Raw genomic sequence first — 11,771 nt, 5'->3', positions numbered from 1 at the left:
TTGCTGACGACACAAAATTGGGAGGAGCTGTTGACACTCCTGAGGGCAGAGAGGGCCCTGCAGAGATCTCGACAAATCAGAGAGCTGGGCAATCACCAACCGTATGAAGTTTAACAAGGGCAAGTGCCGGATTTTGCACCCGGGGCACGGCAACCCTGGATGTACACACAGACTGGGGAGCGAGAGGCTGGAGAGCAGCCCCGCGGAGAGGGACCTGGGGGTTCTGGTCAACGGCAAGTTGAACATGAGCCAAAGGTGTGCCCTGGCAGCCAAGAGGTCCAACCATGTCCTGGGGTGCATCAAGCCCTGCATTGCAGCCGGTCGAAGGAGGGGATTGTCCCGCTCCGCTCTGCGCTGGTGCGGCCTCACCTCGAGTGCTGCGTGCAGGTTTGGGTGCCACAGTACATTAAGGATATAAAGCTACTAGAGAGTGTCCAGAGAAGGGCCACAAAGTTCATGGAGGGTTTAGAGGGGAAGCTGTAGGAGGAGCAGCTAAAGTCACCTGGTTTGTTCAGCCTAGGGAAGAGGAGGCTGAGGGCAGACCTCATCGCGGTCTGCAGCTTCCTCACAAGGGGAGGAGGAGGGGCAGGCGCTGATCTCTTCTCTCTGGCGACCAACAACAGGACCCGAGGGAATGGCAGGAAGATGTGCCAGGGGAGGTTTAGGTTGGATATTAGGAAAAGGGGCTTCCCCCAGAGGGTGGTGGAGCACTGGAACAGGCTCCCCGGGGAGGCAGTCACGGCACCAAGCCTGGCGATGTTCAGGACGCACTTGGACAACGCCCTCAGAGACATGGTGTGAATTTTGGGCTGTCCTGTGCAGGGACGGGAGTGGGACTCGATGATCCTTGTGGGTCCCTTCCGACTCAGGACATTCTGTGATTCTATGGAAAAACGCTGGGAAAGTGCAATTGCAACGTAGCGCATTATCGTTCAGCAAGCCCGTAAGGCGGGTAAAAGCCGCTTTTTAGAGGCTTCGCAGCGTGGTGCGGTCCTCGGGCTGCGAGCGGGCCGCTGCTCCCCCGGGAGCCGGCGGCCCAGGGGCGGAGCGGGGCTGCCGGCGGGGCGGGTACTGGCGGCCCCAGCGCCGCTCCGCCCCCGCGGCCGCCCCGCCGCGCCCCGAGCGCCTCACGACGGCGGGGATGGCGACGAGGGAGGAGGAGGAGGACGAGGCGGAGCTGAACCTGCTGGAGTGCCGGGTGTGTTTCGAGCGTTACGGTCCCGGCGGGCAGCGGCGGCCGCGGAACCTGCCTTGCGGGCACGTCCTGTGTCGGGGCTGCGTGGGGGCCTTGGGAGGCCCGGAGAGCCGGCGGCTGGAGTGTCCCTTCTGCCGGCGGGCCTGCGGCTCCGCCGAGACGAGCGACTGCCTGCCGCTGCTGCAGCTGCTGGAGGTGCTGGGCCCCGCCGGCGGCGGCCTCCCCTCGGCCCGGCGGAGGAGCGGCGGCGGGGCGGGCGGGCCGGCCCCCGCGGGCCTGGGGCTGCGGCTGGCCCTGGGGGGCTGGGGGTCGCTGGTCAACCCCAGCGGGGTGGCGGCCTGCCGGAGGTCCGGGCGGCTGGCCGTGGCGCACGACGGCAAGAAGAGGATCCACGTCTTCGGGCCCGGCGGATCCTGCCTGCAGCGGTTCGGGGAGCGGGGGGACGCGGGCAACGATATCAAGTACCCGCTCGATGTGACCGTCACCTCGGACGGGCACGTGGTGGTCACCGATGGCGGGGACCGCTCCGTGAAGGCCTTTGATTTTGAGGGAAGGGGGGTCCTGGCCATCCGGGAAGGTTTCTGTCTGCCCTGGGGCTTGGATGCCACCCCCGAGAGCGAAGTAATCCTGACCGACTCGGAGGCAGGCGCTCTGTACCGCCTGACGGCCGACTTCACGAAGGGGAAATTAAAGAAGTGTCAGATGATCCGGTCTCGGCTCGTCAGCCCGAGAGGGGTTGCGGTCTCCCAGACCTCGGGTGCTATCGTGGTAATAGAGCACCTGAAAGCTCAAGGACCGAACAACGGCAGCACCCGGGTGAAGATATTCAGTGCAGAGATGGACCTCCTTGGCCAGATGGATAGCTTCGGTCTGAACCTCGTTTTCCCCTCCAAAATATATACTACGGCCGTGGCCTTTGACAAAGAAGGACGCGTGATAGTGACGGATGTCTGTAGCCAGGCCGTGATATGCTTAGGGAAACCTGGGGAGTTTCCCATCTTTAACCCTCTAATTAGCCATGGGCTTTCTTATCCTGTGGGACTGGCTTACACGGCAAACAATTCCCTCGTTGTCTTAGACAGCGGTGATCATTCAGTAAAAATATATAGCTCCACCTGAACGGGTTTAGATGCTTACTGCTATAGGTTCAAGCTGCTTTTGGCCGTAAAGCAAAGTTCTGGTCTAGTAGGCGTGTAGGGAGGAGGCGTTTTCTGGGTAGTGCTTTTAAGTGAAATGGCCCTCTGTGACCAACATGCTGGTGCTTCCTGTAAAACTCACATCGAGTCTCTTGCCTATCCACTGGAGGAGGCCTGGCCATTGCAGGCCATAGTCAACGACGAATCAACGAAACAAATAATTTGGCATTTTAAAATTAAACTTCCATACCTTGACAGGTACCGGGAGAGAAAGTGATGGATCATTTGTTTACATTTCCCAGCACTTAGTGTTCATTATTCTTCCTTAAGCGTAGCCACACTCAGGAAAGTGACAGAGTGGTTTCTGTTTCCAGGATTTCTGCACAAGAAAGGAGACTGGCTTGACGAAATGATAGGAGAAGTGGAAGCTTCAGTTCAGATCCAGCTGAGACCGTTGTGATGGAGGAGCTACCACCGATTAGTGAGTTATGTGAAGTGAATTGGTGCTCCAAGCCTGTTTTTTCCATACCGGGGAAGCTCACTTCTGGCATCGCTCTCCTCTGTTCTAATTTATTCCTATCTTTATTAGAGTTGTACTGGAGCACTTGGTCTTCGTGTATAATATGCGAGCCTGTGTCTTTACCAAGAGATAATTTGGTGTGTGGTTACCAGAGTGAGTAGCTTTTCCCTAAAAGCCCATTGAAGTCTTTCTGTTCAGACCTCAAATATAAAGTTGAGTCGGCTGTGCTGCTAACACAGCTACGCTTGCAAGGTTTCCAATACTGTCTGCCTCTGTCTTGCCATTAATATGGTATTCTCACGCTCCAAACTCCACGATTCAGCCGAAAACTGAAGTGTTGGTGAGAAAAAAGGGGGACGTAAGCCTCTTTTTTTCCCCCCCCCCCCCTTGCTTCCAAATTAGGTTTTGTTGATTGTGAATATGCAGCAGGTTTACTCCAGTTTATATGTCCTTGAAAACAGTTTCACTGTGGACCTGAGTTCTGTTGCCTTACTGCACAGTGGAAATTAAGGTATATCTGAATGCCTTTGACAAGGATTTAACACCCACTAGAAGCCACTGCTTCGTTTTTTAGGCATTTACCTGCTGCTAAAATAATTACTTAGGCGGTTCAGCATTAGAAGGAAGTTAGATATACACATAAATGCTGTCTGAGGTAGAGACAAGTAGGTTAAAATGGCATAAAACTTCTGGGGTCGTTTATGTAGTCACTGAAATAATGAATATTAACTAGCAGTTTGAAATTCACAGGTGGTCTTCCTATCGGTAAATTTAAAATCTGGCTTTTGGTCTGACTTTAGGGCATTTAATAACTGCATGTATTGCTGCACCAGTGATTTACCAAATAGTTACTTTGAACTGGAGCAGTTTTAGCCCTCTCATTCAGACAATGTGTTAATCTGTCTTATGTTAACATTTATATAAACAAGATAAATTATTAAATACAGCTATTTGTAAAGGTGAATTGAACAGTGACCTGCCAATAAAGTGTGATATGCTTACTCCTGTATTGAATAATTTAGTGAAAAACTCCTCATATGTTTTTATTATGGGCTTCTCTGTTGCAGTTGAGTTTCTCTATTGCAGTTGCCCTGTAGATGGTTTCTTTTTTTCAGTTGGAGATATCCTGCTAAAGTTGTTGTAGGGTCATTTTTTGTTATTGAAAAATATGTGGACCTGCACATTTGGTCTTTTCCAGATTTCTCCACTGCCAGGCCACACAGCACGTGCCTTTGGGAGGAACAGAAATACTCCTTGGCTGTTCTGCAGCAGGAGGTGTACGGCCCTGAGCAGGAGCCCTCCTCAGGGGTCAGGAAGGAAATTTCCTCAGAGAAGCAGCCCCCTGGATTATATATTCATTTCTAGGGGCCAAGGAGATTCCTGTCTTTGAGGGATATAAAAACAATTAGATAACGCTTCCTGTGGGGAACTGCTGTGTTTCAAAATGCAAGCAGTACCATCAGTGCTGTATTCATCCATAATTAGTAGTTCATCGCAATACCACTTGTGGGACCTGGACCCTTCCTCTGAACTGTGGCTGTGAGCTTTCATCTCCTCAAACCTTTGTGTGCACCAGGAGCTTGTTTTTGCTACTGAGCTCACGGATGGGCAAATTTCCTAGTGACTACTGCCAGGCAGGCAACTTTCCAGCAGCTGAAGTGCTGATTTTTAAGTGTTTGACTCATGCTGTTTTAAAATCCACAGAAACTCCCATTGTTGCCCAACTCTGCTCCTATCTCCTTCGGTATAGGACTAGAAATCACTGTTTGGGTTTGTAAGCAAAATAAACTTTGTGCCTTTATTCTGCCTAGTTTCCCGTATGCCATCTCCTGCAGTCTTGCTTTACCCACTGCAAGAAAATCTAGACTTCCTCTGTGAATGATGCAGCTGTTTTCCTTTTGCTATAAAGCTTGGTGCTTTGCGTTGTACAACACCGCATCAAAGAAACCATTACATTCTGTCTTAATTCATTTGATGCAGGTGCCTAACTTGAGAAGCCATAAAGAACTGTGTAAAACCACTAATTAAAAATTCTGAGTTCTTCAGTGTGTAAGTGAAAATGCAGCAGAAACCTGACATCTTCCTTTTGTCACACAAGGGAGTTTAAGAGACAACAGGAGACAGAGATCCACCAGTACACTGATAACAAAGCAAAACAGCCTTTGACGTTTTTACTTACTCTTGCCTCTTCCTTTATGCATGTGTGCACATTTCACCTATAGCTACTGTAGATACCCATGGCCTTCAGGATGATGCTTTGATGCCAGCTGCTTTTCAGAGGCCCGGGGGACACGTACTGCTCCTATCCCTCTGCGGATCTGTTGCAATTCAGTCACAGATTTCAACAAAACAAAAACTTGGGTTCTGAGGGAGGGATGGCAGAGTAAGGGACACCCCTAACTGGGTAGGTGATGCTTTTTGGGTCTGACTGGATACGCTCAAAATGGAGATCGCTAGATATGTACTTACCTTTGGAAAGAGTGCTGGCCATTTCATCTAAAATATAACATGGTGACTGTGTCTTGTCCCTTCAGTGATAATTACTCTTGCATTTATTAAAAAAAAAAAAAAAAGAACCTAAACTAACCTTTGCATAACTCTCTGCACCTCATGCTTTAACAATTTGGATTAAAACCAAACAAATAATGATGGACAGTATTCCCTTAATGTCATCTCTCCAGCCCCTACTATAGATAGATACATCTGTTGTGCGCACACACACTGCAATTCCTGTTTGGTTTATTTTTAAGCACTGATCTCAGGTTGCTATCGTTGCATATAAATATACCAGGGTATATTTACAGTGTTTAGGAATAAAGGAGGCAGGGGTGTTTCAGAAATGCATATTGAAATTGTGTCCTGTAACATCAATTTTTTTTGTTTTGCTTGTGAACAAAATAATTTTAGATAAAGAATATAATCGATTTTGCAGAAAAAAAAGAGGTAACATATACTTAATTTTGGCCATTGTCTGTTTGACCATCTGTCCATTCCCTCCAGCCACATTGCTGCACGCATCAGTTTGATGTTTATATTTTCACAAAGCGTGGGCATAACATGTAACACAGCTTTTTCTTAACATGGACTGATTTCAGATGAAGAGGGGACCTCCCATAATGTCCAGCCCCCAAACCACTAAGAGTTTCACAGAGCAGGGCCCATCAAAATGATGGCCTGGAATGCAGGAGACCTTTCCTTTCTAGAAGGGCTGACAGAGGTAAAAAAGCAGCTTTCTCCTCTGGGACCATGGATTATGGTGCTGTTGCACCTGCCACAGGAGGAATTTGCCTTTATTTCTTTCTCTTTGGTGTTTGGGGTTTTTTTCTGACTCTTCTCAGAGGCACATCCTTATAGTTTACAAGTCACCTGTAAGTCACAGCTTGCCGCCACAGGAGTATAACATAGCTAAAGGAAAAATACACAGGTTTTGCAAAATCAGTTCTAAACCTCACAGTTCATTCAGACATCTCAGGAGAAGTGACAGATCATTCAGAAAGCAGCAAGCGCCTGAGGCCCAGCCCCTGTGGAGACAGTTTAAAATTTAATGATAACAGGGTTTTCTCCCCTCGTTTCCCTATAAATACACCGGAAGCCTCTATATGGGATCCACTGTCCTACTCTAGAAAAGTCTGGTGGGAAATTACTCGTAAGAGATTGCCTTTTGTAACCTTCTTGTCTGGTCTATCGTGCAGCCTCTTGATCGGCCCTGTCCAGCCCCAGCCCCAGCAGCTGCTGGTTTTCTTGCCAGCTCGTCTGATGCAGCAGGCCCTCTTGGTTTGGCCAGCTGTGTCCAAAACTGCTTCCATCTGAATGGAGCATCTTCCAGGTGGAATGTATAGCCCCCAGCAACAGGGGGGCTTTCTCCTGACCTTGCCTACCTGTTTTAACTTGATGTGAAGGCTGCAGAGCCAGCGCAAAGGCACAAACGAGTCTCTGGAAACAAAAGTAGAGATCACCACCTGACATAGGTACGCGCAGAGTTCAAAACTGCCAAAAGAATTCAGAATTCATCATGTCACACATGCAGTCACTGACTGTAAAGAAGAACAGGCCAGACAGACCTGAAATAAGGTATCAGTCTGCCTCGCCATGCAACGCCCAACCGTCGCCAGGCAGAAGGCTGGCTCAGCCCCACTGGAGATGAGCTGAGAACATGTACTGCCTGCTTCATTCCTCTTCAGCAAACCCTTTATGCTACTGAGTGTGATGGGGAATTATTATCGTTACCTGCACAGAAAAATTCCAAATGTGCAAAACCTGTAAATCTTTAAATTTTGAAACACATTAGACCAAAGACCCACCTAGCATTTTTACCTTTGCCATGTACTGCTGTGGGTCATACATGAGTCCAGGGGCAAGGAATACTCACCAGTTCTGTGTTTCTCCATCAGAGCGTGCATTGATCATGCCTCCATTCCACATGATGTTTTCAACTTAATTATCTCAACTCAGTGTGCTAATAATGTTTATATTTGATGCTGTTACATAAACATACAGGCTTTCTCTAGAGTGCTTCCTTAGCATAACCTGTCTGATTCTCCCGGACAGCTTCAAAGCTCTCTAGTACTGGAGAGGTCCTCAGTCAGCAGATGATGCATTGCACTTAGGCATTTTTCTCACCACTGCTTTCCAAGAGATTTACAGGTATTTTTGAACTTGATGCTGCCACCTCTCTTTGAGACAAACATGATGCAAATGTCGTGGCCCTGCAGCTGCAGACAGGCGAGCTGAAAATCAAGGGAAGCCTTTGGCAGATTTGAGGCTAGATCTCAGACTTCCCATCACAAGGTTGATGCCTTAATAAAGTTGTGAGAGGCTGTTTTTAATTATCCTCTTGTCAGGGAGTTGCCTTCCTGGTTCTGGAAGGAGTTTTGACATTTTACTGATGATCTCGCTACTAATTCCTTCAGTGTTTCCTACGAATCACGAAAATTAATACTTTTTCTAAACCACAGTGTATTCCTCGATAATTGCTTCCAGTGGGCTCCACAAAGGTGTGTGGTTTCAGCATTTTGAAACACTCTGTAAGGAGATGTACTGCTGTGAAGCCCTACTGTGGTGATCGAGTTACTTACATCATGGCGAGGATAGAAAGGAGAAGAGGTTGACTCTCAAAAGGAGAAAAAAATTAGTGAAGGGTGTCTGTGGCTTAAGCAGAGGGCGAACTCCACCAAGTCAGGGCAGAGAGCACACCCATCCTTCCAGTAACGGGAGTGCATTCTTCAGAGGTGAAGCATTTCAGCCTGGAAAATGGACAAGATGATAAGGGCTGTTGCCTCTTGATTAGGACCAGCCTCTGGCAGGGGAATAACTTAACATTTGAACAGATTACTCAGGCAGTTAGTCACTTTTGAGATGGTAATCCTTAGGAGAGCTATCTGTTACTTTCAGCTCTGTATTCGTAGCAAAAACCTGCGGGAAACAAAGGTTTGGAGCAATCTAAGCATTTTAAGGAGGTATGCTCCTTATAATTAAATAAATACATACATAGCATTTTTCTAAAGAACCCTCTTAATGTAGGCCATTTTTGTTCTTTGGTCACAGGTGAGCACTACAGGGGCAGTGATTTGGGGTGAGAACAAATTCTGCTTTAGTGGAATATATTGTTTTTTAAATCAGGAAGATATTGCTAGTCAGAAGATTCTGTAAGCCATTTTAAATACTCTATATATTATATGCTTTGTAATGAATAATGGGTAGACAATTTTAAGCAGGATATAGGATTAGAGAGAAAATGAAATAATTTATTTTTAGAAAACTGTGAAGATGTAAAAAAGAAAAAAGATGTCTTTTATCAAAGCTTCCTTTTAAAATTTCTGATACAAAGAAGATGATCTTGAAAGAGCTAACATACCTACATAATCACAGAAGGTCACTCATGTACTGTTTTTTGTTCCAAATATAAATAGATAAAAGATAAAACCCATGTGAGGGTATTAATGCTCTCCTAGCATGATTTCCTGATAATATGGACTATGGAATTTCACCAGTATTAACCAGTATTGAGTAACTACTGACCTGTGTCGAAAGTAAGAAACAAAAAGCAATTGTGTCTTTTACTATCACAGACTAAGGAGCTAACCTGAGAAAAAATATGATGTCATTAAAGATATGCCTTATAAGAAATCTATCAAAAAGAGTCAGACAGATTAACTATTAAAAATTCATAATCATCTTCATATGAAAAGGATGTGCCTGGCTCCCTTTTTTGTCATTGTCCTTAATTAGGTAGGACATAAGGCTCTTCAGTGAGTTCTGCACCAGCTTCCGCTCAACTTACAGCATGGTATTACAGAGCCAGAAGTATTTCAAATACGTGTGTTAGTCTTTTTCTATTCTTCTTATTCCTTAAAGTGACTTGTTTGAGTTGAGGCTTGCTCCGTCATAAATAGTTTATATCTGTGCAGTCATGAGTACTGCAAATGGAATTGTCCACATAAATAAATGCTGCAGGACTGGGCTTGCAGTCAGGTAGATTCAGGCTAGTGTGGAGATTTGCCCTGGAGAATTCTTTGCAGCAGACTTTATTATGACAATGCTTTGGGGTTTTTAAGTGCTGAAAGCCCTGCCCATGTTTAGAATATATTCTAACTAATTATAATTTTCTTTCAACATCAAAAAACTTTTGTGAAACAAATTCAATGCAATGGTTTAGCTTTTCTTCTTCATTGCTTTGTAACATACTGAACCCTTGCCTGGTTCCTAGGAGTCTAAGTGGATCATCACAACGCCTCCCTTTTGGGACGTGTGGTCACTTGGTAGCCAGCAATCTGGGGCAAGACTCACTCTGGGCCGGCATCAGTGGAGACCTTACACCTGAACAGCCCTTGAAGATCCCAAAGAGGAGGTTATTGGTCTTAGCCAAGAGTTTAGGAAAGTTATGATGTTTTCATTGTGGTAGAGACTCACTGTAGGTTCTAGGTCCCAAGAAGACTATGCGAAAGGATTTCTAAGGTTGCAGGGTAGTTAGCCACTTTTTATTTCCTTTCAGATGGAGGAATGCCAGCTTTTAAAGACCAGGTGAAAAGTGCACTGGTTTTGCCCTAACAAGGCAAAGTGAAACTGAAGTTGCCCAGGCCCCAGACTAGAGCTACGGGTCTTTTTTTTTTTTTTTTTTTTTTTTGTGATGTTCATAAAGCTGTCCAGTATTTGGATGGTGCTATCATTGAAATGCAGCTGATATCTTCTTCTCATATTTCCACTGTGTCACTGAGTTAAAAACCAAAACCACCCGCTCAGAAAAAGTGTACTTTGAAGGCAGAGAAAATCTTCTCTTTCTTCTGTCTCTTTCACTGGAGAAAAAAAAGCCATGCAACTGAATTATTTTCAAACATGTCTATCAAGCATTAGACTTTCACCCTCTTGCTTGTGTTGAACTTGAATCTTAAGTCTTTTTCCTTGACGATAAGCCTACACTTTTCATGTCTGAAATTCAGCCACATTGTTCCAAATTGTGCCTTTTGCACAGCCCTCACCCATTCTTCGCAGCTGGTTGTTTAGCCCCTTGAAGTGTCCTCCAGAACTATATTACTCATTAGCCATTGCTTAGTCACACTGTGTGGTGCGTACGTGTGTTCACTCCACTTTCATTTCAGAAGAAGAACTAACTCCTGCAAAGGTTCTGTCCGTGTTTTGGTTTTTGCTGTGTTTCTTCACTAAAACAGCCTTTCATCTTTTCTGTCAGATTAAAGGGAGGAAACCTCAGATCACAATATGAGTGGTGGGAAAGGACTTAAGTCATTCAGGGAAGGCGTTTGGGAGACAGGTGTGCAAGCAGAGAAAGGGTGAAGGACTGTACAACTTAAATTGTGTGTGGACTAACAGCTCTAGGAACCCTTCTACCCTGGCCTGCCCTGTGCAGCTCCGTTTGTAATAGTGCCTGTGGGAAAAACTAAATCAGAAATCACCGACTTGCAAGTCACCGTTTTTTTCTGTGATTCTCTGCAATAGTAGCAGACCGGTCCCAGTGACCTGGAGGTTCTCCTCTATTGGATTTTGTGGATGACTCCTATAAATGGTCTGAGTTTCCCTGTCAAATGCTGGTGTAGACAAACTACAAGAAGCTGGGAAGCCTGCAGAAGCCGTCTGTTCCTCTAATATTTACACCTGTAAAGAGCAAGCCTTTTTGGCATGAATCAAAGAGGATGAAATTTGAAGTGATGTGACAACAAAGGACACCCAGTGGTTGCACTGTTTTACAGTCTTCAATCTAAAGAAGAGAGTATGATCTGTTGCTGATAATTTAGTTGTTGTTGTTGTTGATTATGAGGTGATTATATTTGGTATGTTTTCTTCAGGTTGGGAAGAACTGGGAGGGGGAGTGATTGGGTGTTTTTTTTTTTAATAAATAAAAGATCCCGAGTCTTGTTATGCACTTTAATTAGCACCTTCAGCACTTGTTTCCACCTTACACAGGAACTGATGAAACCTGTTGAACTTAATGTGAATCTTCCTGTTCACTTCAATAGACAGCGGAACAGATCCAGGATCTGTGCTGAGCTGACTTCTGTATGTTTTAACAAATGCAATTCCACCGCCTCTCTCAAGGCTTTGCCTCACTCAGCTTCTTTACATGCTGACCTCCCATTGCTTACTCAGAAGACTGTTCTCCTTTCTATTTCAAGCAATAGCTTCTTTTCTTCTCCACACTTCAGAAAGATGTTTGGCTATAGCGCGTATTTGCAGGCATTGCTAAAAAGTAATTGCGTAAGGAGAAATTTTGGCTTGGCCAGCATGGTTGCTAGCTCATCTTACTTAGTAAGCAAGCTTGGGAGGCACTCCTCCCTCCCCACCCTCCTCCTCCTCCCAGGGACAGAGCCCAGTTCCCAAGTCTTATCCAGGCTAGCCAGCAAAGTTCAGCTTCTCTCTGAAAGCAGAAAGTAAACCAACAAGGGGACTGGGACTGAGTGCAAAAGGGTTA

The 11,771-nt window shown here is 46.0% G+C and overlaps 1 protein-coding gene across 2 annotated transcripts; it reads left to right on the top strand.

The window, feature by feature from the left end:
• Window positions 1-993: 993 nt before the first annotated feature.
• NHLRC1 (NHL repeat containing E3 ubiquitin protein ligase 1) lies at window positions 994-4,652 on the top strand. Of its 2 annotated transcripts, XM_064443673.1 has the most exons (3): window positions 1,069-2,063; window positions 2,706-2,812; window positions 4,050-4,652. In XM_064443673.1, the coding sequence occupies exons 1-2, from the start codon at window positions 1,142-1,144 to the stop codon at window positions 2,789-2,791; spliced, it is 1,008 nt and encodes a 335-aa protein (XP_064299743.1). In that variant the 5' UTR covers window positions 1,069-1,141; the 3' UTR covers window positions 2,792-2,812; window positions 4,050-4,652. The 2 variants fall into 2 exon arrangements, with proteins under 2 accessions (XP_064299744.1, XP_064299743.1); XM_064443674.1 differs by lacking the exon at window positions 4,050-4,652 and having other exon boundaries at window positions 994-4,043.
• Window positions 4,653-11,771: the final 7,119 nt, after the last annotated feature.

This window comes from Phalacrocorax carbo, chromosome 2, assembly GCF_963921805.1.
Source record: "Phalacrocorax carbo chromosome 2, bPhaCar2.1, whole genome shotgun sequence".
Lineage (NCBI taxonomy): Eukaryota > Metazoa > Chordata > Aves > Suliformes > Phalacrocoracidae > Phalacrocorax > Phalacrocorax carbo.
The sequence above is the reverse complement of the archived record's forward strand: the minus strand, read 5'-3'. Positions and strand labels throughout refer to the sequence as shown.

Coding starts and splice junctions, on each gene's coding strand:
- NHLRC1 (XM_064443674.1), top strand. CDS start 1,142: ATGGCGACGAGGGAGGAGGAGGAGGACGAGGCGGAGCTGAACCTGCTG.